Source organism: Thermobia domestica, chromosome 9, assembly GCF_964235325.1.
Source record: "Thermobia domestica chromosome 9, izTheDome1.hap1.1, whole genome shotgun sequence".
NCBI lineage: Eukaryota > Metazoa > Arthropoda > Insecta > Zygentoma > Lepismatidae > Thermobia > Thermobia domestica.
Window position 1 is genome coordinate 138,589,369 of NC_137462.1, and position 27,315 is coordinate 138,616,683.

The 27,315-nt window shown below is 36.6% G+C and overlaps 1 protein-coding gene across 1 annotated transcript in view; it reads right to left on the reverse strand.

Moving 5' to 3' along the window:
- Nucleotides 1-26,413, reverse strand: part of LOC145661042 (uncharacterized) — a 39,898-nt gene extending 13,485 nt beyond the window's left edge. Inside the window, exon 1 of the mRNA XM_081726480.1 lies at nt 24,658-26,413. Within this exon, the coding sequence (XP_081582606.1) occupies nt 24,658-26,413 (1,756 nt within the window). The remainder of the gene's footprint in view (nt 1-24,657) is intronic.
- Nucleotides 26,414-27,315: the final 902 nt, after the last annotated feature.

Sequence of the window (27,315 nt, forward strand, 5' to 3'; positions counted from 1 at the left end):
ATTTTATTTGAAATAAGTTTAATTTATAATCATATAGATCTAACATAAAAACAGCAACGAACTACACAATGTAATGTAAAATAAGTCAAACGTAATAAATATGTCATTTTTGGTATGGCAAATAGCCGCCCCCCGAAAATGTATCTACCCCTCCTTTGCCCTCCTAAGAACTTAAAGCTGGCGTCGTCACTGTAACAATATAGTATAGAGTTCTTGCATACTATTCATTGTTGGCGGAAAAATTTCTTATTTTTCTTTTTTCTTTTCTCCACATCAAAGGATTGCACCGGAAAGTTTACAGAAATGAAAATAAGCTCTTCATTGTTGCATTGGTATGTTCTCAATGATTTTGCATTGTAAATATCAACTTTAAAAAATATTAACACAGCATGTTAAACTTTCAGTTAAAGAGAATTTTCCAAGAATTGTGCTATATATTTTAAATTATGCTTTATGCTTTATTTTCTAAAATTATGCTTTTAAAACTAGTTTCCCAATGTGAGTGCATTTTGGCGTTCACCCAGTGTCGTGACCATAGTGCTCTCAAACGGGTTGGGTCGGGTCAACTCGGGTCGGGTTGTCGGGTCGGGTCAGCTCGGGTCGGGTTGGGTCAATCGGGTCAGCTCGGGTCGGGATATTCGGGTCGGGTCGGGTCAATCGGGTCAGCTCGGGTCGGGTTGTCGGGTCGGGTTATTCGGGTCGGGTTGTCGGGTCGGGTCAACCGGGTCAGCTCGGGTCGGGTTATCGGGTCAGGTCAATCAGATCGGATCACGGTTCGGGTCAGTCGGGTCGGGTCGGGTCATCGGGTCGGGTCAGTCAATTCGGGTCACGGGTCGGGTCGGGTCGGTCTTCAACCCGACCCTCCCCGGCCCGTTGAGAGCACTATATAGAATACATTGCGTTGTTGAGATTACGTCCTGAAGGGAACCGTGAATAAGAAGGATGGGTCCACTTGCCCCTACCCCCAAACAATGAGTTTTCTTAGTTTCGGTGTTTCGTTCAGTATAGTTGATTATTTGTGTACCTGGTATATAAGTTACTTTGGTTTCTCTAACTTTTCCCCCGAGACTACTCTGTCTTTTAATTTATCTCTCAAGAGTTATGCTCCAATATTTGAGCGTTATATGAAGTTTTAGTCAAGAAATTCATTTTTACATTTTCTATTTTGTTATTACTATTACTATTATTACGAATATACTATAATTCATCCAATGACTATGCAGAATAGTTAGGGATGCTTTTTTTACCTTCTTTTGTTACCATATTTTTTTCATTCTTTTGCTGTTGTCTTTCTTTCCTCTCTTCAGAACAAATTGTTCCGGTCTTTTTCTTCGGTGTTTGTAGCGGACAAACACCGTGTGCGTGTATTTTCTCGCGATTCTCCAGTTTCCTCCTACTTTCTTTATTCTACCATTTTATCCATTTCTCATCATCACTGTCTCCTTTAGCCTAGTCGGAATAACCGTGGGACGTAAACCTTAAAATTTCATTTCATTTTTGCTTCGGATTCACTTCCTGGTACGAATTTCAGAGGTAAAGATCTTCCTGTTTATCTACCTGAGTGATTTCTATTAAATCTAGATCATTTATAATTTTGCCAATCCATTTAATGGTGTCTGATTGTGCTTTACTTCTATTTTTAACCAACTTTAAAATAGGAGATTACACTAGCCTGCGATGGTTCTGTTTTTCAACATTTGATGATGAACTCCTACGTATCTTGGTACGCATAATCCCCCCCCCCAAAAAAAGACCTTAGTTTGTTTTCATTACGTCAGAATTGTCTGCAAATTGCAATATACTAACTGTAGCATATGTCGAAAATTACTACAAACATTCAATGTAATGACATAGTCGGTTTGCAATGCAAACACTTGCATTGTGCGTCTTATCAATGGAAGAAAGTAGAATAGAATATAATAGGAAAGAAGTACTTATGGGGTTTAGTCGTTGAGTCGATGTCTCTTTAGGCCAATCATGTTGTGTTTTCGGTATTTCTGCGCGTGTTCTTTTCTGGGTTAATCATCTCGGTGCAACATCCAGCAATAGTCAGCCATCATTGATGTATTCAATCGTCCTTGGTAACGCTTTTCCATTTCTTGGATGTCTTGATGGAATCTCTCACCCATTTCTTCACAAACCGCACCCAGATTCTCGGGGAAGTAGTCCAAATGGAAATATAGGAAATGATCCTTCAAACTCATGGAACAACTTAACGTTCTTACTTCTGCAGCTTAGTATCAAAATAGACTTGAAATTCGGTTCCTTATTGTCGCCCAGAAACTTGGTTACAACGTCTTTAAAGGCGACCCAGGATTCTTTATCAGTAACCGAAATACACGAGATACACTTGCCGCACAAATGTTGTTATCCGTCTTTTTTTGCCTTGTCAACATGAATTCACCACAAATGTAACAAAAGGAATCTGCAGACCCTTTACAGCCTCTTGACACCATGTCCAACACTATGTTTGCTGCTCCGCCGACACACACACTTTTGATCGCGGAGGATATGTACGTACGGTTGCACCAGCACTAACAGTTGCAGTGTACACCACGTTTAATGACGCAACTGCTACCATCTGCCGGTTTATGTAGCCAACAATTCGTTTTCATCACCAACAAACAGATGGCAGCATTTCTTATGTCCTGACATCTGTCCTTACGTTTCATATTTGTGATGTTTTTAGGCATACAACACATTCTGACACACTGCGATTTCCATCTGACGTGAAGGAAACAAAGTACGATAATTTTTTGTATTAAGCGTACCAAGATACATAGGAATCCATCATCCAATGTTGAAAAACGTAACACAACCGAACAACGTTGTCGGTGTTGTTTTGAAACACCCTATATATATATAGTGGGTTTCCTTTTAAATAATCATCATCAAGTACAATGTAGAAAATTTGGATATCCAGTTTCCCTTGGGTATTTTCGTCTCCTTTCTCTCTCTCTCTCTGTTTCTCTTTTTAATTGTATCTAATTGTAGCCCACTAATGTACTTAAATTTTGTATTTTTCTATTACAGCATTATGGATTTCTTCTGTCTATCGAATGGATGTTGTGAAATTGAAAGTTCAGAGTAATAGTAAAGGTTTTTGTATATTTCCTTCTTTAATAAATAATCTTTCATAATGTTTCTTGATCAAATATACGTATAATGTTCAAGATATATTTATCTATCTATCTACATTTATATATATATATATATATATATATATATATATATATATATATATATATATATATATATATATCGGGTGTTGCAAAATAAGTGTTACAACTCTTGGGAGGTGACTCCTGCCACTGAGACAAGAAAAAAAAATTCTTGAACTTTCGGCTATCGGACATAGTTTCGGATCTACAAGGTGCCGAAAGCATGGGAAAATGACTTTCAAACGTCAATAGTTCGGAAACTATCCAACGTAAAGAGGGCGGGTAAAAAATTCACTGAAGAACTCATACCTGCTGTATTGAATTTTGCATGTTTCACAATCCTACCATGCACACGCAAAGGATCCCCCAAAGGAATGTAGGGAGTCCCGGATAATCTGCGAAATGAAAATTGGTCTAAATGGATATGAATGGATAGAGTTTCTACCAGGTAACAATAATTCGTTTGTATTAAGTCGATATCTGGAACAAATACAAAATGGCGGACACCTTCAGGTCCGTTGTGTGTGGTTGCATAGTCGCCAGGTACGGATGCTGGGCAACAGTGATGTTCTGAGTATTAAGTGTAGCGAATTTGTACTCAAATGCTCTAGAAAGACATCTGGAGTGTCGGTAGAGCACAAAAGATCAACAGGGTGATTAACATGTGTGGAAACACTTAACGAAAAATGCCCAGAAATGCACGCATACTCAGTAAACGTGAATTCAGAGCTTGGGTAATGTAAGAATTAGCGTCAAGAACATGAAGGCCATTGCCAATTCACCAATAATATTCCCTCAAACCGATGCAATATGTTGTACATGGTTGCATACCAATAAGGATGCAACAACTGAGGCCAAGTTGAAATTGTGTAAGGGAACTCACAAAATATATATCTTCAAATTTTGACTTTTTCCAAGTTGCAGAAAGAAAATGTTTTCTTTTGAAAATAATCTCATTTGTATCCAAAGAGATCATTTTGTTTAACCCAGAGCAACATACACTACTTGATGGGTCGTATGAGATTTCACAATATTCCTCTCTTGATGTCTCCATCAGCAACTACGCTAGACGGGGCAAGGAAGCGGAAGCGTCCCGGTGGCATCCTCTACCCCTCGACATGTGTCGTAAGGTTCAAAATGTAATATAAAACTATTATTTTTGGTATATAGAAATAGATGCCGCCCCCCAAATTCTCTCCTCCTTCACTAGCCCTTCCCCCAGACAGTGTAGTCACTGGTCATAATCCTCCGAAAGAATCTTAGGAATCCAGTCTGATGTGAGAGCTTCTCAAGTCACCAAATATTTCTTTAGGATCAATGAATGATTCACAATACATAAGACTATTAGAACTGCTTTTCTATGCTATCATGACCAGTGCTTGAACTATAGGAGGATAGAATACGTTTGATTTTGAAGAACATATCCCTGACAAAAGCCTTAAAAAGAACAAAAGAACATAAGCTGTTAGGTTTCCTTTGACGTTTCTTTTAAAACTATACAAAACTCATTTTCTTTCTTGCTCTTTTAGTCAAATAAATGTAGCAGACGATGACACTTGCTAAAAATGTGAAATAACACATTAAGTTTCATGAGTTTATAAAATTATCATCTAGTATACAAGCAGATTATCTACTTTCTCAAACAACCATACAAATTCCTCTTAGTAAACAAAGAAATTTTTAGCCAGAATTCAGTCATTATTCGAAATAGTTTGGCATGAGAACAAAACCCTCTGAGAGAAACAGAGTTTCGTAAAGGTTCCAAAAGCCCACGCGACTATTCCGTTTATTTGGTAGATATTACAGAAAAAAAAATAGCTGTAGGAGGAACCAAAACCTAAACTGTGCCAAGTCGAACACCATATTTTCTCGGTGCCGGCTTCACTGGAAATTCTTACGATGGAAAGTTTTGTCTAATCGTCGGTTTACTACGATAACTTCACAACGTAGGTTGATGTCACTGCAGAAGTGAAAAACACGTTATCTAATATATCGTTATATATATATATCCACTGCTTATAGATCATAAAAGGCTGAAAACAGGGCCGTACTCAAGAAGGATGGGGGGGATCCTGCGGATCTGGACTCTTCACCAAAATCCCGACTTTTCTGTAAATTTACTTTAACTTTAGGGACGATTTTACAAATTTTAATATAGTTTATCCTCATGCTGAATTTGGACCTGCTTCGAAATAAATTTCTGGTACGTCCATGACTAAAGATAAAAATATGCTATATGAAGCAGAAGTGATATAAGAAGATTTCATAGAAAGCATTGAATAGAGTATGTTGCTTTTTCCACAGGATCATCTATCATGAGACAATGTGGATTACTACTACTTTTGAGTAATCCACATTGTCATCTATGGGACAATGTGGATTACTCAAAAGTTTTAAATAGAAAAGTTTATCATTTGATATATCATTGAAAAGTCCATAAAAAATAAACAACTGTTGTAAGACTTTTTTTTCGTGTGGGGCACCATTTAAGTAATTACCACTTAAGTAATGTGATTTCTTGCGTAGTCAGATAAATTGTCCAATGATTATAAGTGGTAAACAACTAATGATAAGAAGATAAAACAAAAAATGAGAAAGAGAAGAAATGTCATAGGATGCACTGAATGGAGAGTAGTATTTTTCCTATAGGGCCCCAAATCATGAATGACTGGGGACTCACTCGAAAATTTTAAATGAGAATATCATTTGATATATCATTGAAAAGATAACGGGAAAACAAACAAATCTTACTTGAAAAAGAAAAAAATCATGTTGAGCACCGTTTAAGAAATGGCCACCATTTAAATGTATGATGTTGCAGCGTAAGATAAATCTTCTAGTGTTGAAGATAAAACAGATAAATCATAAACAGCTGAAGATAAAAGATGCAATAAGTACTATTGATAAAAACGAAATGAATGTAACAGGAGGCATTGAATAGAGAGCAGTGTTTTGTTTTTTCTACAAGGGCACCAATCGTGAGGCACTGGGGGTCACTCGAAAAGGTTACATAACAAGGTATGTCATTTGATATTTCATTAAAAATGATATATTGGGGCACGGTGGCTCAATGATAGAGCGCTTACCTTTGATACGTATGATCCTTGATTCGATCCCCGGCTAAGTAAGCTTGTAGTGGACAACACCATGTCCATTAGTTTTCTCACAGTATTTCTGTTTCCACACACATTCCCGATTCCACTAATTTTTCCATTATCATTCATTAACCTTAATCATCCATCTCCTTTAGCATAAAGGGCATAATAATGGAATGTTAAACTGAAAGATTTCATTTCCATATCACTTCAAAAAAGATATATCATAAATATAAACATTTCCTTAAACAATGTTTATCTTTTGATCGAAGATGTGGGTAGTACCATATATAAATATTTGGATAAATAAGATCAAATTGAACGTGCCTTTAACAGAAAATAGAAATATTCTAATCAGTATAATGACAAATAATAGAGTATTAGTACCCCTATCAGCATGTATTAGGATCACGCTTGGGGCCTTACAAGATTGTGATGTTATTATGACCACGCTAGTGAACTCTATAAGATTGTGACGTTATTAGGATCACGCTAATGCGCCTTACAAGATTGTGATGTTATTAGGACCACGCTAATGGACCCTATAAGATTGTGACGTTATTAGGATCACGCTAATGCGCCGTACAAGTTTGTGATGTTATTAGGACCACGCTAGTGGACCCTATAAGATTGTGACGTTATTAGGATCACGCTAATGCGCCTTACAGGATTGTGAAGTTATTAGGACCACGCTAGTGAGCCTTATAGGCTTGTAATAGTATTAGGATCACGCTAATGAACTTTATAAGTTTGTACTGTTAGTACGTCTGTTATTCCAAAAGATAACTTTTGAATGAAAGCGGATTTTTGGATACCATCTTTTGCAAGACATCTAGAACGATTATGACCGAGTTTGTTAATAGAGCCAATGCGTTAACTCCTTCACGGGTAACGATGACTTTAACGGTGGCTATCCATATCCCAATACTGATGTCATAATTCTGTTTTAAGATGAAAAATAACACATTTGTGAGGTTGAAAGTGTTTTTCTTAACCCTTTTAGGAATTTTGGTAACTTTTGTTACCATGGCGTAGTATCGTCTTTTACTGCTTATTTAGGTTTTATAACAAGTATTTAAGCCGGATTTTTTTTATTGGTCCAGTCAAGGATGGACTAAGAACACCCCAGATGCGTTTTGGAACTGAATGGTCAACTTGGCGGCGCCAAGTGGGGGCGGACGGGCGTGACTTTTTATATTTTTCTTAAGGCAATTTTCAAAAAAATCACGCCTTTAGTGTTCAAGATAACAGATTGAAACTTTGCATACGGATTGTGTGTACTTTTCCTTATTTCTCATTTTTCTTGAGATCCCTACGCGAAACCGGAGCCGGGCTCGAGGGTCTAAGTGTTCCGAGGAGGTGATTTTTTCAGAAAAAATCCGGGTTTTCCCGATTTTTCCGGTTCAAATGAATGATACGGACATGTAAGCAGTAGAGTTGGAAAGTTCTCGTTATATGGGTAACCAGGGCAAGAGTGAACACTTTTTGTAAATCAAAGGATTGTGGTGGAATTGTAACAGAGAAAAACGCAATATATTCTCTATGTGAAAGCCTGTTATCTCTAATAACATATACAGTTTATTTGCTGGAAATCAAGCAGAGGATACAGAGTAATAACATAGTTTTGACGAAGGAAAAATTTTGTATTCTTGCCCCATATGGTGGGGTAAGAGTAAACAATGGTTGGAGCAACGATGTACAGTCGAATCAAAACATAGAAACGTAGGCATAAACACCAAAAAATACATTGAATCACAGATATATATGTACTGATTACATGGAACTAAGGAAGTTATAAAATACCAAACAGATTAGTGTCAAATGGAACTGCCAACAAATGTTACAGTACTGTATATCATACATGCTATAATTACAAAATATGAAAATAGAAATCAGTTCAACATTCATCACGAAGCACAAAAATGTTACTTCCGGTGCACACAGTGGTCACACACGTACACAGACTTCCTTTGGTTAAGATTGGAACATTATTCGTGAAACCACTCGCATATGATACAGGAAATCCTCATTTCACCGTTTGGTGTATCTGAAAACAATTTCTCACTGAATTGGCTGGGCGTACCCAGGAGTGTGGATGGCTTTGATGCGAATTTCTACCTTCTGTTGTGTTCCCGTGCGACGTTGCATATGATCAACAACTCGGGCTGCGAAATTCTAAACGATAATGCAAACGTTTTGTTAGTAGTCTATAGCCGCCAACTTCTGTCTTACCTCTGCAAATGTTTTTTACTCAATGTTACGTGTTGGCTCATACATTTCTTTACCCAACTTTAAAACAAGCAGCAAGTGTGAACGTTCACACTTGCCCCGCTTCAGATATCTTCCAATAATTGCCTGCCATCTCCCGCCAGAGCACTTTTTTCTTTTGCGTACCACTGATAAGAAATACGAACTTATACAGCCTTTCCGGGAAATATTTCCAACCCTGCACCTTCAGCTGAAACTACGTTATAAACTGTGACACTTACTTACGAATCTTTTACTGCTTTCCTTTTGCAACAAACTTTCTACTCTGCAGCTCTTCACACTGCACGCACACGGCTCCCCTCCTTTTCCATTCCTACATGTGTCGTGCCGTACTTCTTCGTCAATAGCATTTTCACTCTTGCCCCAGCGTTCACTCGTGCCCTGGTTACCCATACTGAATAAAACGGTTTTTGCACCATGACTCTAGATCAAATAGTAATGACGCAGTACATATTTGAATTATTTTAATATATATTAAATATGTATATATATACAATTGAAAAATTGGATCACCTTCAGATTTTCAAAAATTTCTCCCGATCTTAGTTTAAAAGATACAAGATTAAAATTTTGCACACGCATTGTTTACATAAAAACGTATTCGTTTTTTTTTTTTTTAAAAAAATCCGATCCCTACGTTAATCTAGGTCTGGGTCAGAGGGGCGCAACAATTTCGAAATAATTTCTTTTTCGAAAAATCTCCGGATTTTACCTGATGTTAACGTTTCTGCTGTATAATACAGACAAGCGAGTGATACCAGTAGAAAGTATGCTCTATCCTGAAAAACGCGAGGTATGAACCATGATCCTACGATAAATAGTAAGGAAGCAGCAGCTGTTTAAGTGAAAGTCTAAAATTTAGCTCAAAAAGTGGAAATCCTAAACGTGTTAAGGTTAATAGGTTTTCTAGTTAATCCTCAAACTTTATTTGTGAGGTTAAAACTTCACATACATGGCGTATGGAATGGTATAAAATACTAATTACTAGGACAATTTCATTCAGAAAATGTAAATTTCGCATGATCCTCATTACTGTCTCTTATCAGAAATTATTCCAAATAAATTTGAACGCTTTTCGATTAAAGGAACTAAATAACAGTTAGAATATTATTAACGGCACTAAATTCATATTATAAACAGCACTCCTTATTGTCGTTAATAAAACTCCTCGATATTGAACGTTAACATCCCTTTAAACGCTTAACTCTTAACCTGTAAAAATCTTAAAAATAGTTTAACCCAGAGTTACCAAAGTTTTTTTTTTTTATTAAATTAAAAATAAGCGTCCGGGCGGACTTTCTTCCCACAATAAAATCGAATTGTCTGACTTTTTATCAGCAACGTCATTTTCAAGTTTTGTTTCAGCTGGTAGAATGAGGGGGTTAACATTCTCGGAGTAAATAGATTTTTTGTTTATCATTAATATATTATTACATTATTTCATTATATATAACTCAAACATTCAGGACAGGGGATGGGGCATTGTTTTCATCCTGAAAATCCAAATGATGTCACTGACACAAAATGATGTTTTTATATTAATTCGAGAAAAATCGAAAGTTGAAAGAAATATTTCCATTTGGATTCTAGCAAATAGGTGTATCTATTTAACACAAAAAAAGACGTGTTTAATAGTCGAAGACATTTGTCTGATAATACTGCACAGGAAAAATACAGTATACTGTATATATATTTGGCCACCAATAACATCAATGGATGCGTATAACAGAAATTGACATTTGTTGTTTAAAATTTGTTTAAAGCTGTGTAAAAGTTATTTCAAAGATTTGGCACATTTATGATTATTCATATGTTGTAAACTTTTTTTTTTTTTTTTTTTTTTGTCAGATTTTCTCTTCTGCTTTAAGAAATACGGCAACACATAATTTAAGCATAGTTCAAAGATTAATCTTACGAATAAAATCAACATCTGACATTTTCCCCACAATTCATAGCTTTGGAAAAATAGAATGACAATTTGTGTTCTCGGTATGTGAGTGATGGCACTTAATGATTTTAAGGATCGAGGTGCGTAATCAAGAGTGTTCTGTACTGTACACACTAATGGCATCGTGTGTCTTGAAAGTTCCGGTCGCCGCCGAGTGTTGGCGCCACTCTCGAAACATCATCAATTCGCGTCGCGTGTTAGCTGTCTGTCCTCTCCACTCCACACAACGGAAGACTTTTAGGGAGGAAATTCCATAAGAGTTGTCATGGAGTTCGGCATCCATCGAAATGGAGAATGACAGAGACAGAAAGAAGTCTATCACGTGATACTTAACCATAGAATACCAACACCGTTTATTTGAAGTTCTCGTCTTTTCTCCTAGTGGTCAATACAATACAATTAGGTCACTCTAAATTCGTTCTACGTGTTTTCTTCCACATCCCAATCTCCCCCTGCACTTTGATTCCTTTTTTTCCCCTCCTTTTTCTGGAGAAGTTGTATTTGAACAAATAGATGACACTTCGTTGTGTTCACACTAGTTGTGTTGTTAACAAACAATCCTTAATTGGAAAGTAATTCGTAGTAACACCTACTAAATAGCTTTTATATTGGTTGAAGTGTCAGAAATCCTGAGATTTTTGAAATAGAGGTATTGCTATATAGGTATATACACAGAATTACTGCTATTACATATTCTCGTACTCAATAACAAATATTTCCAGAACTGAACTTATCACCGAAGCTCTAAAAAGTAAATAAATAAATAAATAAAAAGGTTTTATGGAACCAGTGGCTACTCTTGGGGAAGTCAGATCAATACAAGTTATAATGCTATCGTTACAAGTTAAGAAAATAATACTTAGCTAATGTCCTAATTCTTGAATACAAAAATTAGGTCATTATGTAAGTACTCATTCTTTTCTGCATAGACCTTTTCAAAATTAGGGCTGTGGATGAGGTGGACCTGCTGCTAATCCATGTTATCCCCGTGATGCCATATATCAACAGAAAATAACATTCAGAAAACCAACGTTAAATATCTCCTCGGCGCAAAATTTGACTCGGCAGCAGTGCAAAACAGTAGAAGATAGATGCGTGTAGTTGGTAATATCAGACACTACCCAATTGTTGTTGTCACGGCGCTGTAGCACATATTTGTTTCGCTGTATGAAAACAACGCTATGTATGAGCAGTTTGTGAGTTTTGAATATTTCTAACATATTGTTTTGTCATAATATCCCTACCATTTTACCTTTAATACTTGCAAGTTAATATAATAATTGTGATTGGTTCTATATTCATGCAAATGGCGAAACAGTAAGAATGTTTAAGTTGTTGTTGCCAAATGGCAACACGGAGCTATTCCACTACCATACTTTACATGGTTCGTGGAACTTATGGCCCATATTTTTTTCTTGTAGGAATGTACTTTCTCTACAGGAGACTCTTGATTTGTTGTTTCATGATAATGTAGCAAGCAACTTTGATTCAATATAGACAGGGTTGGAAAAAATATTAAAAAAAAAAAAAAAACATGTGCAGGGCCGGATTTCCCAATAGGCCCAGTAGGCCCGGGCCTATGGACGCAAGCTCCCAGGGGGGGCACGGCCGAGAGAAAAAAATATCTAGAAATAAAAATAAATAGCCATAACTTAACATATTTTTTGAATTGATTTTAAAAAATCAGGCTAATAAAGCATTCTGATTTTGAAGTTCACTGGAACAAATAATTGTTGGTAAAGTTAAACTATTTTTCAACATTATGCATCAACTTCGTTACAATATTGATCTTAAACACGGGAGAACTGGCTGTAATTTTTTAATAAAGGTTTTTAGGAAAGTAACTTTAACCAGACTAGGGGGCGGAAAAAAATATTGGGCCTAGGGGCGCCAAAATGCTAAATCCGGCCCTGAACATGTGTTTAAAATATGAAAAAGGTGTTTAAAATTTTTAAACTTTTAAACATGTTTCAAAACACACACACACAAAAAAACATGTTTTAAACATTTTGAACAGTTTAAAACATGATTTTAAACATATTTCAAAATCGTGTAATAACGTATTTATTAAGACGTTTTTGCTCTTACAACCGATCATTTCATTTATTTTATTCTCGTTAAGAGTACACTGTGTTTTGTACAGAATATTTTAGTAGAAAATATAAATTTGTAATTCTCAACTTATTAAATATCACGACCCCTTTTATTACAACGACCCCCTTTTATTACACCCTTTTGCCAGTGACTCTCGTAAATACTTTCTTGGTTGTAATTAGCTTTTAGGTAGATTTTAAAATTTACCTACTTAAGAGATTTCACACAATCTATCAATATACATGGCAAAACAAAAGCCCCCGCCATCCGTGTGTATTGAGAACGGGTTGAGGGAGAATTATGAAACTTCGAAGTGGTCTGACATCACATGGTGCTATCAAGCATCATAGCGGACATCTTTGCTTGGTATTGGAAATTTCAAATGCAAAGGGAATCATGTTACATGTTTTAAGGCTAGAAGTTTACCAGAAATACGGTTGTGCCTGTGCAGTTATCATTTCGGAGTTACCGCTTCTGAAAGTTTTCTAGTTATGCCTTTAGGGGTTAAGCTCGCGATTCGTGGAGGCGAGTGAGATTATGCTGCAAAATTTGATTACTATTTCAGAACACTGATGCTAATATTTTTTTTAAAAATAATAAATTTTCGACAAGTAATGTTTGAAGCACACTTCATGTTGTGCTAACTTTAGAATATTTTCTGAAAGCCTATGTAAGTAGTTGTTTTTGGAGTCAATAATTTATTGGAGAAAGGTAATATTTGGGGCATTCAGAGCACAACGGATCAAACCCATTTTTAATAAAGTTTTGCTCAGAAAATCAATTCAAAACGTAGTATCTTCACAGTCAAGAGTCAAAAACAAATGTAACTAAAACCATGCGAAAGGGCGTGGGATAGTTTCATATGACAGAAGCTAGACAGGGGCGTCAGTGGGGTAGGAGGGCAGCCACCTCCATCCCCAACCTGAATTTCAGATTTTGTGGGCAGTAAGGCAGTTTAAAAAAATGATAAGCGAAGTCCAACAGAACAAGCTTGAAGTCCTTACATAAAATAAATAAGGAGAATATACAGATAATTAAAACTGAAAAGTTGCTTAGTCTCATTTCCAGAATTTTAAGCAGGCCCGAAACTCGAAAGTAGAGCCACCTTTAGAATCTTGGGCCAAAAGATATATACAAGAGAGCAATATAGGCCTATAGCTCCTTATGGTCAATGGAAATGGATTATAACTGATCAAAATCCGTATTTATTTGGTGTAAGGACTTCAAATTTTTTGTTAGACTTTGCTTAGCAAAAGGTTTCTAAATCTGCATTACTCTCCCCAAAATCTAAAATTCAGGATAGTGGGCGGATAACCTCTAAACGAACGCTCCTTTCTAGCGGCAATCATATAAAATTCTAGATTGCATCTTGTCATGTATTTTTTCTTTGTTTTATCTCGGATTCGTGGTTGTGAAAATATGATGTTTTCTGTCGGTGTATTCTTTTGGACACAGCCTGCATTTATTTAATGTAATTATGCGTCATTGACTATGGCATTCAGAGCTTGATTTGTTAATCATTTCCACGCTGCAGCGTGCACAATATAATGTTAATATCTTAAATTTATGAGCAGGGAGGGAAAATTAGCCCTCCTCCCCCATTCCATCACACCTTTGTCTAGCGGTTGTCCTATGAAACTCTAGTCCACACTTTTTCACGTGGTTGTTGTTTCATTTATTTCATACCCTTGGCTACGAAGATACTATGTTTTCTGAGGAAAAAGTGAACGTTTCTGAAAATGGACTTGGATCTCTTCTCTGTGAACGCTCCACATCTAAAATATTTTATAAAAACACCCAAGTTTGTTTGAAACGCATAAAATTCGTTTGTTTAGTTTGATTGATCACAGTCTTGCATCAGTAGCGAGGCTATATAAGACAGGAGTTTTTATTTAAACTGGGATCCGAACCACTAATTTTAAACGGATCGCAGTTAAAATCTATACAGCAAATTCCGACGTCTCGGGCTTCTTCTACCCTTAAAATTTAATGTTAAAAGACCGAAAATTGCTCCTGTTGCGTGGTACATACATACAGACAGAAGAACAAATTGAGATCAAATTGTCCCAGGCACTGACATTCTACATTGATGTTACAATAAGTATCATGCTTTAATGGTTAGTTATCCGAGCGACTGCTATACCTTGCGTTTTCTCGCCTGGTCCCTTCATACAAGCTATGCCGAGGTGTAGTTTTTAAGAAATTTTAGAACTGAGGTGGGGAAGAGCGACGAAATAAAATTTTCATAATTTAATGAAAAATATATTGTTGATACAAAATTGATTCTTAAATGAAGTTTTCAGTTGCATCTCAACCACATCATTGGCGTTAGAATTATCACAAGCAATTATCGGATCAACACTTTTTCCATTCGTTTGGGCTTTCAGTTTGTTTTTTCTTCACAGCATTGCATTTTTCATAATGGTTCTTCATGCTTTGAACTAAACCAACCATTTCTTTCTTACGTGTTTTGCAACGAGCTCGCATGGTCGTTTTCTTACCTGATGGAGTTTGAGTTACTTGAATAAATTTGCTCCGAATGATGTCTTTTTTCTTTCTTTCTTTCTTTCTTTGTTTCTTTTTTTTTTTTCGTAAAACTCATGTTAAACGATTGCAAGTTGCAGGGAGACTGAGAACCACCATGTACTGTATCAACGACTGCCTGCGATATTTTAATTTCAGAACCGCAATTTAGCAAATAACCTTTTGTTTGTTTTCTGAATACAACACAAAATGATAATTATTTTATTTATTTTTTTAATAACTGTTCTACAAGTAGTCCAATCTTCAACTACGTAACTTTCTCGCAAGTTAACTGAGAAACATTTAAACAATACAATACACGTTAAAAATAAAGGGGAAAAAGAGACAAAATAAATTGTAGATCATCACATTGATCTGCTGTAACCATGAGAAATCAAAACATTCACATGGGGAGAAAATAGTCGTCTGAATTGGAAGCACTTTTTGACAATTTTCTTTCTCTGGCAGATTTTTTCTTTTACAAAAATAAAATAAAATAAACATAAATACGTGTTTAAAACAAGTCTTAAAAAAAACACGTTTTTAAAACAAAAAATTTAAAATGTATACAAAATTTGTTTTAAACAAAATCAATTGTTTAAAACATGTTTTAATCATTTGTTTAAAACATTTTGTCTTAAACAAAACAACCCTGAATATACATAATCACACCTCCAGAGCCGTCATCGTTATTAGATGAAGACTTAGCTGACGAAGATTCAGGTATTACTCTGGACAACTCGTCACGGAATCAGTTGTTGGCAGATGTTGATTTGAGACTGAGCACTCAGTCGGGCACATTATTCGAAGATTTAGCTCTATGTACTGAGAGAAATGATGGTCCTTCAAGTTCCTCGCAAACAGGAAACCTCAATTTCACAAGCCGCAGCAGTCACTTCGTTGTCTGTTGGTCCTTCAAATCGTGCTGAAGCTTTCATAAAGGATGCTTAACATCGGCAGTTAGGTAGCTAACTTCCGCGCAACTTGGTTCTTCAGTTTGTAATGCTCCATCGAGCATAGGTATTAATTTATCTAAAGCTAGAATTGATACGTCTTGCACGGCGAGTGTTGTTTCCCAGGAGCTTTTACTACAAAGATAGCAAATTATACATAAAATTGTAAATGATTCCCTGGCCACAAACGGAAGCAAAGAAACCAGAAGAACTACAAGTTGGATTCATAATGACGATATTCAGACCTCAGAAAATTCATTTCCAGAAGGCAGAGGTAAAAGTGAAGGGGGACGCCGTCATCCCACTTCCAGAAAATATCTGTGACGTCCCCCTACTTTTTAAAAATATTACAATAGGCGAAGATAGGAACGGGGAACAGCGCGGCGTGACTTCATGCGTCTACTACCATTTCAGATCCACTTTTACCCCTGCCATAAGGAGATTTTAAGAAATATAGACACATTTCAGCTCACGAATTGCTAGAACTATTTATCGATGAGGATTGTTTTGAAATTTTGTTTGCCGAGGCAAAGAAATATGTGTTATTTTTTAAGTGTCCAGATCCAAATATATCGAAGATTAAATGCTTGATTGGAATTATTATTTTGAGCGGATACAATGTTTTGCCGGGAAAGAGATACTATTGGGATTCAGAGAAGGACATGGGGAATGAACTCATTTGGAATTCAGGCATGAGACGAAATCGTTTCGATTAATTACTACTACGCTTTCTGCATTGTAATGACAACAATATTGATAGAAATGATAAATTGTGGAAAATTCGTCCCATTATAAATTGCCTTCAGAAAAGAAATTAAGACATTTTGTACCAGTTCAGGAATTAGATTTTGATGAAAGCATGGTGAAATATTATGGACACCACAGCTACAAGCAACATATCAAAGAAAAACTGATTAGATTTGGTTACAAAGTGTGGTATATAAAAATGGTAACATGGTATCTGGTCAATTTTGAGGTTTATCAAGAAAAGATTCTTTGAAATGAACTCGGAAACGGAAAAGGCTTTTGGCAAAACTTTAGCTATATTAGTAAGAATGATAGATAACTTTCTGGAAAACGTAACTCATTTTCCATATCGTTTTCACTTCGACAATTTATTTACTTCCGAAAACGTACTTGTTTACTTGTGTGAGTGTGGTTACTTAGGCACAGAAACAGTGAGAAACAACCGTGTCCCGTCAGGCTGCGAGCTCACGGATAACAACATTTTGAAATCAGAGGAAGCTAAATGAGGATACTATGAATTAGCTTTAAACAAAGACAATGGCATTATGTGTTACAAGATGGATAGATAATGGAATCGTCACAATTGCTTTTACTTCTCATGGCCCTAAACTTGTAGGTACAATCAAGACGTTTTCGCAAGCGGAGAAGAAATTCGTCACAATATCCCAACATGCAGTTATTTCACAGTATAATAAGTTCATGCGCGGAACGGATAAGAGTGGAAGAAGAACTCTGTCTCTACCGCATCAGCATTAGAAATAAAAAATGGTATTGCCATTGTTCTGGGTGATCGATGTCAGCATTCACAATGCGTCGGTTCTAAGAAAATCTAGTGGAAGGATTGAGCCGCAATTGTCATTTAGAAGGGAGTTGCTATGTATCACATTGCAGCTTTTGGAACCGAGAGTAAAAGAATTGGTCGACCCTTTTCATCAAAGCGATCATTGTATTGAGTAGAGTATCTGATGAATTTAGATATGACGGCAGAAATCACCTGGTTCGTCGGATTCCAGAGAATAGGAAATGGAAGTACGCGAAGGAATAATGCTCTTTAATTATGTGTACTCTGTGCTGTAAGTGTAAGGTCGGCTTGTGCGTAGAGTGTTTTTATAATTTCCACGCTGTCACGTATGAAACCATCATTTGTACGACGGCCGCTATAAATAAAGCTTATAAATATATAATAATACAGATTACTAATATAGTAAGACTATTCATGGCTTTGGATTAATTGTTTTAACAAAAGAGACACTGAGCAAAGCTTAAAACTTTATTTTAAATTATAATTTGTAACTGTTTCGGATATCTAGCATATCCTTCTTCAGACACGATCGAAATTAATGAAAATACAGACATATATATAAATGTTGTTATAACAGAGTTTAAATTCTTTTCTTTTCTTTATTTTCATTAATTTCGATCGTGTCTGAAGAAGGATATGCTAGATATCCGAAACAGTTACAAATTATAATTTAAAATAAAGTTTTAAGCTTTGGTCAGTGTCTCTTTTGTTAAAAAAAAAAAAAAAAATACTAATATATAAAAGTATCTTCATTTTTCTTCTTGAATTTCCATAACAAGATAATATACAGTATTATAGGAGTAGAATAACCTTGTGATGACATATGACAACGCCCTCTTCCAGCGAAATGAACAAGGGAACATAGACCTATAAAAAACGTTACTTTTTGTTTTTATGTTGTTAGGAAAGTACTTAAATACAATTCACGAAAATAAAATTAAAAAAAAAAATAATTTGGCATAATAAGCGTTAAAGCGGGATTCAAACCTTACTCTGAGTTGTATCCGAGACAAGTTTAAAAAAATGAAATTAAATCTTTTGAGTTTTACGTCCCACGGTTATGCCGGTTAGGCTAAAGGAGACAGTGAACATGAGAAATGAATGAAATGGTGGAATGAAGAAAGTGGGAGGAAGCGGGAGAATCCCGAGAAAACCCACGCACACGGTGTTTGTCCACCACAAAGTTCGCTTGGCGAGGGCTGGAATCGAACCCAGGACCCCACCGAGACAAGTTAAATCCTGTATCATGTGCACAAAAGAATGAGATTAAACATTTGGTCGCGAGAGACATCAATTGTAGCTTTGTTTATGTATATACAATCACTATTAAAACAAGGAGCAGTGTCACAGTTTACTCTAGTGAAAGTTCTTTTCTTTTTCTTTCTTTTTCTTTTTTTTTTTGTAAATCAAACTCTATAGTAAACTAAATTTTGCGAAGTCCAGGCTTAAATACAACATTTTACATCAAATTAAAAGAAGTATACTTTAAGATTATTGAACATTTGAAAATCGAAAATATTTATGTCTTTATATTTATCGAGTGAAAAGCAATTTAGTTTCATTTTAGCGTTTTATTTCACGAACAGGTTAGTATTTTTGCATCCTGAGAATTATACTAACACGCTAATCTCAACAGCACTGCCGGTAGTCTATCAAGGAAGAATGCTATCCTTAATTACTTACTTAACCCTTATCCGGGCAAGACATTTTTGTAACGTAAACGGGCAACCGGGGCCTGTAAGACCCAGTATATATTTTAAGTGCAGAATACACAAAATCAATGCCTATTGTCACTTACTGTTCAGACTAGTCTAGAATGAACCGGTATATATTTTTGTCAAGTAGCGAAACTTAGTGTCACGCTTTTGTAAGCCGACCAAGCAGAATAGCAAATCCGGTCCAGACATTTTTGTAACGTAAACGGGCAACCGGGGCCTGTCAGGCCCAGTATATATTTTAAGTGCAGAACACTCAAAATTCAATGTCTGTTGCCGCATACTGTTCCGACTAAAGGTTACAATAGTCACGTGTTCAATATATAATTATGTGACAATTTGATCTAATATTTGACAGGAATTTCACTAAAGTTATACGGGGCCTCCTAGGCCCCGGTGCCCGGTTACGTCAGGAAAAGATTTTCAAATTAAAAAAAAAAGCTTTACCAACTCGATACGTTCATGATTTTAACTTCGACGAAAGATAGAAGAATTCAGTATTTTATGTCTTCGAAATATGTATGGTTATTGAGAAATTTTAGAAAAATGAAGCTACTGGGCCTGGGAGGCCCCGGTTGCCCGGATAAGGGTTAAGAATACATGGAGGAGGGTACGGTAGTTAAGTAGCAGAACGATTACCTGTGATACTTAAAGCATCTGAATCATCCCATAGCCACGGAAGTTTCTGGTGGGCACCATCGTGTTCGTGAATTTTCTCGTGGTATTACCGTTTCTTCCTTCATTCTCATTCTACCGATTGTTTCATAATTATTCACTTCACCTTAATCCTTTAGCCTAAAGGATATAATTAATCGTGGAACATTAAACTGAAAGAATTTTAGGAATACATGGGAAACCGATGTTAGTTTGTCGATATCTTGGGATCAACTGAATGGATCACCACTATTAACGATATCAGTTTTTATCGTTTGATTCTCTACATTCTGTCCGAAATTGATTTTGTTTGTCCCGAACGGACACACGGAAGATAGAGTAAGTACGAGAGTCATATCAAAAGTAAGATTTTTTTTTAGAAATGTAAAAATAAGTTTATTTTCAATAACTTCTATATAATTTTAAATCTTTTAAAACTTCTGCGTTGTTATTCTTCTACATAATCGCCATTTCTCTCGGTGCATTTTGTAGGAACTATGACAATTATTATGTGTCCATATCATACCAGTTCGCTGTCATGTGTTTCATCTCGTCTTCGTTGCAGAAGCGCGCTCCAGCAAAATATTGTTTCTGCTCAAAAACAGTTGCTTGTCTGTGGTTCGCTCAACCTTCACTAAAATATGTCGTTGGAAATTGATTGTCTATCGCTCTTTTCAAGTGAATTTCATTACGATCAGCTGCAATCTCCCTATACTATTCGTGGACATTTTTGACATTCATACACGACACGTGAATTGGCGATGCAATTCCTTTTACGTTCAAAAAAAGAATAACTGCGAATTTGGCGATTGCACTCAGCGGGAGCTGCTTTACAAACAGTTGCTAAGCCAAACCTGAGTGTCCCAGCTAGATGCGCTGAAGCTTGTTTGACAGTGACTGAAACAACAAACACTACAGCGTTGTCAACAGCAGCACAAACAGTTTCTCTGCGCCCTCAGCACTTTGAAGACTTGCTGCTTTCAGGATTATCCTCGTATATAGAAGAAATTTTGGTAAACTAAATCTTAACTTGAAATTCTTAGTTAAGCAACTTACAAGCTTTTACCGATAAACAGCGTGGCAATTGCTTGTTCAGTTGATTGATTGATTGTTATGTTGCCAAATCTATTTTTCCTACCGCGAAAAGGTCAGGTTCAATTCCTGGTGAGGGCACTCGTTCGAAAAAGTGTCAAAGCATGAAAGAATAAAAAGAATGAAAGAAAAGCCTTAGAAGATGGTCATTATTTCAATCCTGTCAATAAATGGGGAAATACAGTTTTTTTAAAAAAAAGTCGAGATATTTCCCAAAAGTTGACTAATATTATTGTTCAGTCCTTCTTGTTCTACAGAGATATGAGAACATTACCTATATCTTTCAGCAGCAAGATTCTATGAAAAGGACTTCGAGATTCCGTCATAAGGAGAGATCATACCCTCACACAGTCCGCAAAATTTTGAACGTAGATCCAATTTCCATTTATATTTTAAAAAGAAAACACGTAGCAGTGTAACATATACACCAGGTGAAGGAGTTTGGATTGTATGGTGTGATATTTTCTTAGTTATTAGCTAGATATTTAAATTGTAAATGGTAGTAGGTTCAGTCATTTCTAGTTTTAGTAGATCGATTAGAGTGAATATGGAATACATTCTTGGAACGCTTAATCAGTATGTCGCTTTCCACTATCTGTTACCGTTTCACTCTATAACAATTAACATTAAAACCTGAAGTGGTTGATTTCTAACACTTCCGGTTGAATAGCGGGTTGAGAGAAACAATAGATCCTATTCTTAGAACGCCAAATCGATTAAAAGAACAACACTACTCGCTATCTGAGATCGTTTTTGCTTTATGTAAATCAATATTGAAATTGGAAATTGTACTAGATTTCTACAATTTCCGGTTTTAATACAGACTTAAGAGTGGAAATGACATGTTGAGACATTTGATGGATTGTAGGAATCCGCTTCTCTACCTATTGCCGCTTTTACTTCATAATGATCAAAGTTAAAACCGGAAGTGATGGATTTTCTGTCACTTCCGGTTTTAGTAGATATATTAAACTGCGTATGGATTAATTTCTGGAACGCTTAATTGATCACAGAAAATCGTTTCTTGCTACCTATTAACGGTTTTTATACCAAAGCGATCACACTAAGCTAGAAGTTGCTTGATTTCTGCCAATCTCCGGCTAGGATAGAAGGTTAATATAGAGAAGATGTTACATATTGTTAGAACCCCAAATCGATTCCAACAAACGTTTCTCGCTTATCTGTTATGGTTAATTTATACCACTTCCGGTTTGGGTAACGGCTGAAAAAAATCGTTTCCTAATCTTTGATCCTCTATAGTTTCATCACATTTGGTGATGATAGGTGAAGTAAGTTCTTGAGATTTCTTGAAATTTTCAAACTGTCGGATAGGAAAAAAAAATCATCTCAAAGTTTAAAATAGCTGGATAGCCTGCATTAGCCTTTGCAAGATATAGGGCGAGGGATCCTGGAGGGTCCCTTTGCCAGTTGCATGACGCAATATCAAAGGAAAGGTAAAAAAAAAAAGTGTTTACGGCAGAATATCGGCTGTCAAATATCGTCATTAGTCTCAATTTCAGTGGTGTCTTCGTTCTCAAAATGGCATAATTAGCTACAGTGAGCTGCTTAACAAAAGTAATATCTCGTGCTCAATTAAGAACAAATAGACTAGTATATTATACTTGGTTAATAGCGACTTTCCGTAAATTTTTGCTTTTGCTTGGGATGAGTTTTGTAAATTCATCTTCAAAATATTTTCTCCGAGATGACTCCTGATTGCTAAATTGTATGAAGCTAGAAACTGAAGAATGGTAAATATATAGTCTCTCTTATTTCCAGCTCAAATTTGAATCCTTGATAGTTGTTCCAAATTTCAGTCCTTTTTCGAGAACAAATTAACACAATTTGTGACGCTTGTACACATTTGATCTTGGATTCCCTTCTAGATGGGAAAGCACGACAATTTGAATGTATTATCGTGTTTCGAGTTATACTTAAAGCTGTTGGTTCATGTTTCACATAGCCTTGGTGCTGGAAAAGTCCACTAAACTCTAACAAACAAACCAACAAACACAAATTTAACAGATTCAGATATTCATCGCCTGGAGATTCACAACGAAGTATGGAGAGATGTACGCAGGAAAATACTCACAAATATGGGAAAATAATTACATGATTTTTTTTTAAAAAGTAAGAGGCGGATGATATCAATAAAATAAAAGTGTATTGTAGTGACAGTAAGTTAATCATATTGCATCAGTAGCATTATTTAAGATTTTGTCACGGGACGCAAGGTTAAACTGAAAATTATAATAATAATTTCAGAATTAATCAGAAGTACTGCGATTTCTATTATTTATTTATACAATATGATGATATAAAAATATTTTGTCACTATATTTAACCTTGTTAACAAAGAAAGTGGCTTTCTTAAAGGTAATACGAATTTACATAATTATGATAATTAGTAATTGCATATTGTAAATAATCATTTAGGATATTTAATAGAATAAATTCACGGATCCTTCGAACATAGATTGTGGTTTTCATTGTCTAAATACTGCAGATGTGTCAATACAAACGAATGTCAGAGCACTTATATCAGTGCTTGCAATCTTTGATTTACTCATAGTGACAAAATATACCAAGATAGAATTTCGGAATATCTTTTGATATTAAATAATTATTTTATCATACCCAACTTTTCACTAAAGGGCCGCGGTGGCTCAGTGGAAGAGCATTCACCTCTGCTGCATGGGGTCCCTGTTTCGACGCCAGCTCGCGCCAAGTGAACTTTGTGGTGGGCAAACACCATGTGCGGGTAGATTTCCTCGAGGTTCTCCCGTTTTGTCCCACTCTCTTCATTCCATCATTTCATTCATTTCTCATCACCGTCTCCTTTAGGCTAGCCGGCACAACCATGTGACGTAAAACTCAAAAATTTCATTTCATTTTCTACTTTTCATTAAGTGTCCTTTGAGTTTTAATTTTGAAGTCTTTTAATACCAGAACAAACTTCCAAATCTTTATGGAAATAAATCAACTATATTTAAGGATTCTTCAAATTTGCTATAGCTTTAAGGTCTCCTAAATTCTTCAACCTGTAGAAAAGCTGTTTTATTTATCTCTTAAACCACACGTTGCCGCTGACACGAGTTCGGGGCATGTAAAAATATACAAAACACTCCCAATTTATTTATTATGTGTGTGGAGCATGGCTATTTAAGCTATCAAAGATTATTTAGAAATAATTTTGATGATTTTTGTTAATTTTTTGCAGTGTACGGAAATGTTCAACTTTTTAAAAAACAAATTATTCTATAGTTTCCCACGTAAAAATGTAAATATTAATTATAAATTACATTATTTCACAATCTAAATCTTAATGTATTTTAAAAAAGTCTTCCGTCTGTCTCTATTGAGAGTGTCTCACTGGAACTCGCAGATGATGTCAACCAAATAAACTTCTTCACAGAAATAAGGTGAATATAATTTATTTTATGAATGTCATAATATATATAACATGCTTCTCATAAATTTAAGAAACAAATATAAATATTATAAAGTAGTTATTTTTTCTAATTATGAGAAAATTATCCTATAACTACTACAAACAAACAATGAAGAAACATAAAGTAATGCAATTTGAATAACAATAAACTTACCTGTTTGGGTGCTAGTATCGAAGAAGGTACTGGTAGTCTCCACAGTCATGGTGGCTAATGTTCCATCCGTGATTTGGGCACAGGAGTCTCTTCTACCACGAACACGTGTGCAGGAATCATCAGATTGGCTAGATTGTCTTCTAAAGTTACGACACCGAATCATTTCCTCAGTCGTCGATTGTCGCCGAAATCCTCTCGCGATGAGGATCTCTTCGGTAGTGGACTGGCGACGTAGCATGGGACCTTTAGGCGACGGATCCCTGGAAGAGCAGGTGGAGGAGGAGTCCGGGGAACGGGGCGCGCGAGACCCCCGGCGACTTCGGTGGAGAGTGTCATCACCCGTGGTGGTGGACTGGCGACGAAGGCGGCGGCGGGGAGACACATCCCTGTCGCCACGTTCGGGCGACAAGTGCGGTCGGGAGTCGCGTCGGCCACGTCGACCCATCCCAAATCCATCTTCAGCTGCCGAATCAGGTGACAAGGAATCTCTTCGGGCTTTCCTGCCACCTTCTTCAGCTCCCGCGGTTGTGTCAGGAGAGAGGAAAGGTCGTGAGCCACGGCGTCCTCCCACACGCACAAGGGGAAGGCTTTCGTCAATCGCGGTAGATTGTCGTCGGAGTCGTGGAAACTTGGGTGATGGCTCCTTGCTGCCACCCTCGCCGACGCCGCGCCTTTCGGGAGAGACATGTGGCCGGGAGTCACGCCGGCCTTTATAATAAACTTGTGTTGTTGAATCGCGTCGGGTAGAGAGCGGTGGATGTGCCGTACTAGTGGTTGTAGTAGTCGGAGACGACGTAGGGGTCGTAGTAACCGAAGTTGTAGTTGTCGGAGGCGTCGGAGATGGTGTAGTAGGAGCTGCAGTTACCGTAGGTGCCGGAGATGTGGGTCCAGGGGATGTGGCTCCTGGCGGTGTTGTCGGAATCATGATAATAGTTGGGGGTTGCATTACTTGTGTTGTCACAGTACACGTCGCAAATGTTGGTGCTACAGTCGTATGTTCCGCACTACTAGTCGTCGCACTAGTGGACGCTGTTGTTGTGATTGTAGGTTCTCGTGGTTCGGGTGAACTAACTGGGCGATAACTTGGGAGTTGCGGAGCATTATCTGAGCCTGTAGAAGAAGTCGAAGGCCTTTGTTCTTGGCTGTAACCAATCGGGGATTTCGGTTCTGGGGAAGCTACTGCGCGTGAATCACGTCTTCGAAATATTGAATCTCTTCTACTCCTCGAGGATTCACCGGAACCACGTCTATCCTTCGGTCCCATAGTTTCTCTTCTAGACAACAAACGTGCGATATCTGATCTAAAGTCCGTCCCAGATTCTCTTCTGCTTTTCGATTTCATGATATCTGCTGAGGACTCTCTTCGTTTCCGAACTTTGCTCATCGTGTCCGATCGACCCCAGGGAAGGCTCTTTGCCAAGTCGGCTAGGGTTTCCCTCCGGCTGAGGTCCTTGGAGCCACGTCGCGACAACTCTTTATCCTTATCCCTGGAGCCCCACTCCCTCAGGATGTCGGTGAGCTGCGCCAACGAGCTGCGACGACGCCTAGTGGTCGGTGGCGACGTTTCTCGGACTTCTGTTGGTGGAGAAATTGTTGTGATTTGGGCCGCCGAGTCCCGACGACCGAGGCGCTGCCGCAGCGTTGACTCCTGGACCTGCTCCCGGACTAAGTCATCCCAGCCGTTGCCTCCCTGCCACACCAAACCCACCTGATGACTCAGGATAGGCAGGTTGCAGACAAAGCATATGGCTGTCATAGTCCTGTAAGAAAATATGTGAAAAGTAGTGTGAGTATTCTGGATTGACAAACAAGTTTATGAAATTTAGTTTATTTCTAAAATTAAGTACATTATTATTTCATAAAATCTAATTAATTATTTATTATTATTAAACTAACTCTTTCCATTGATCTGAAAAAAAAAAAGAATGATTACAGATTCTGGCAGGGAAAACTGATGCTTTTGAAATAATCGTAGTTGAAAGACGTTGATGAAAGAACCCTGTAGTTGGTACCATTTATATAAATAAGAAATTTCAATCTTCTAGCTGTGGAAAAGAGTACTGCGTAGGCAAGGCCTATATTCATGATTGAAATTGGTTTATTGAAATTATAGAAATCATTGAAACAATTAGGTTACTTAGTTTCATGTATATCATTGTTGAAAATAAACTTGTACGAAATTCTATATTACTATGGTTAGAAAACTACGGATTAAGTGATTCGTCGTAGCAAAAGAAACAGCACATTTTTTTCGAATGTGTTACAACACTGTATGATACTGTGTGGCAAAAGTTTGGCGAAAAATATATAGTATTTGGACACTCAATACTAAAGAAATCTGTTCCAGTTGTATTCGTATTTTTAATTTTATTTTTCTAACAACACATTCAGATGAATTCATTTAAGTGTTCATAGAAAACATGTTGATATATATATATATATATATATATATATATATATATATATATATATATATATATATATATATATATATATATATATATATATATATATGAAATTCTATAAATTATATTAAAGAAATATTCCACAAACATGCCACATCGTAGTGAGATGACGTAGCCTAACTGTTTGTGGTTATTTACTTTAAGCCTATTTCAAAGAAAGAAAGAAAGAGGAATAAGAATCTTCTAATGAAAA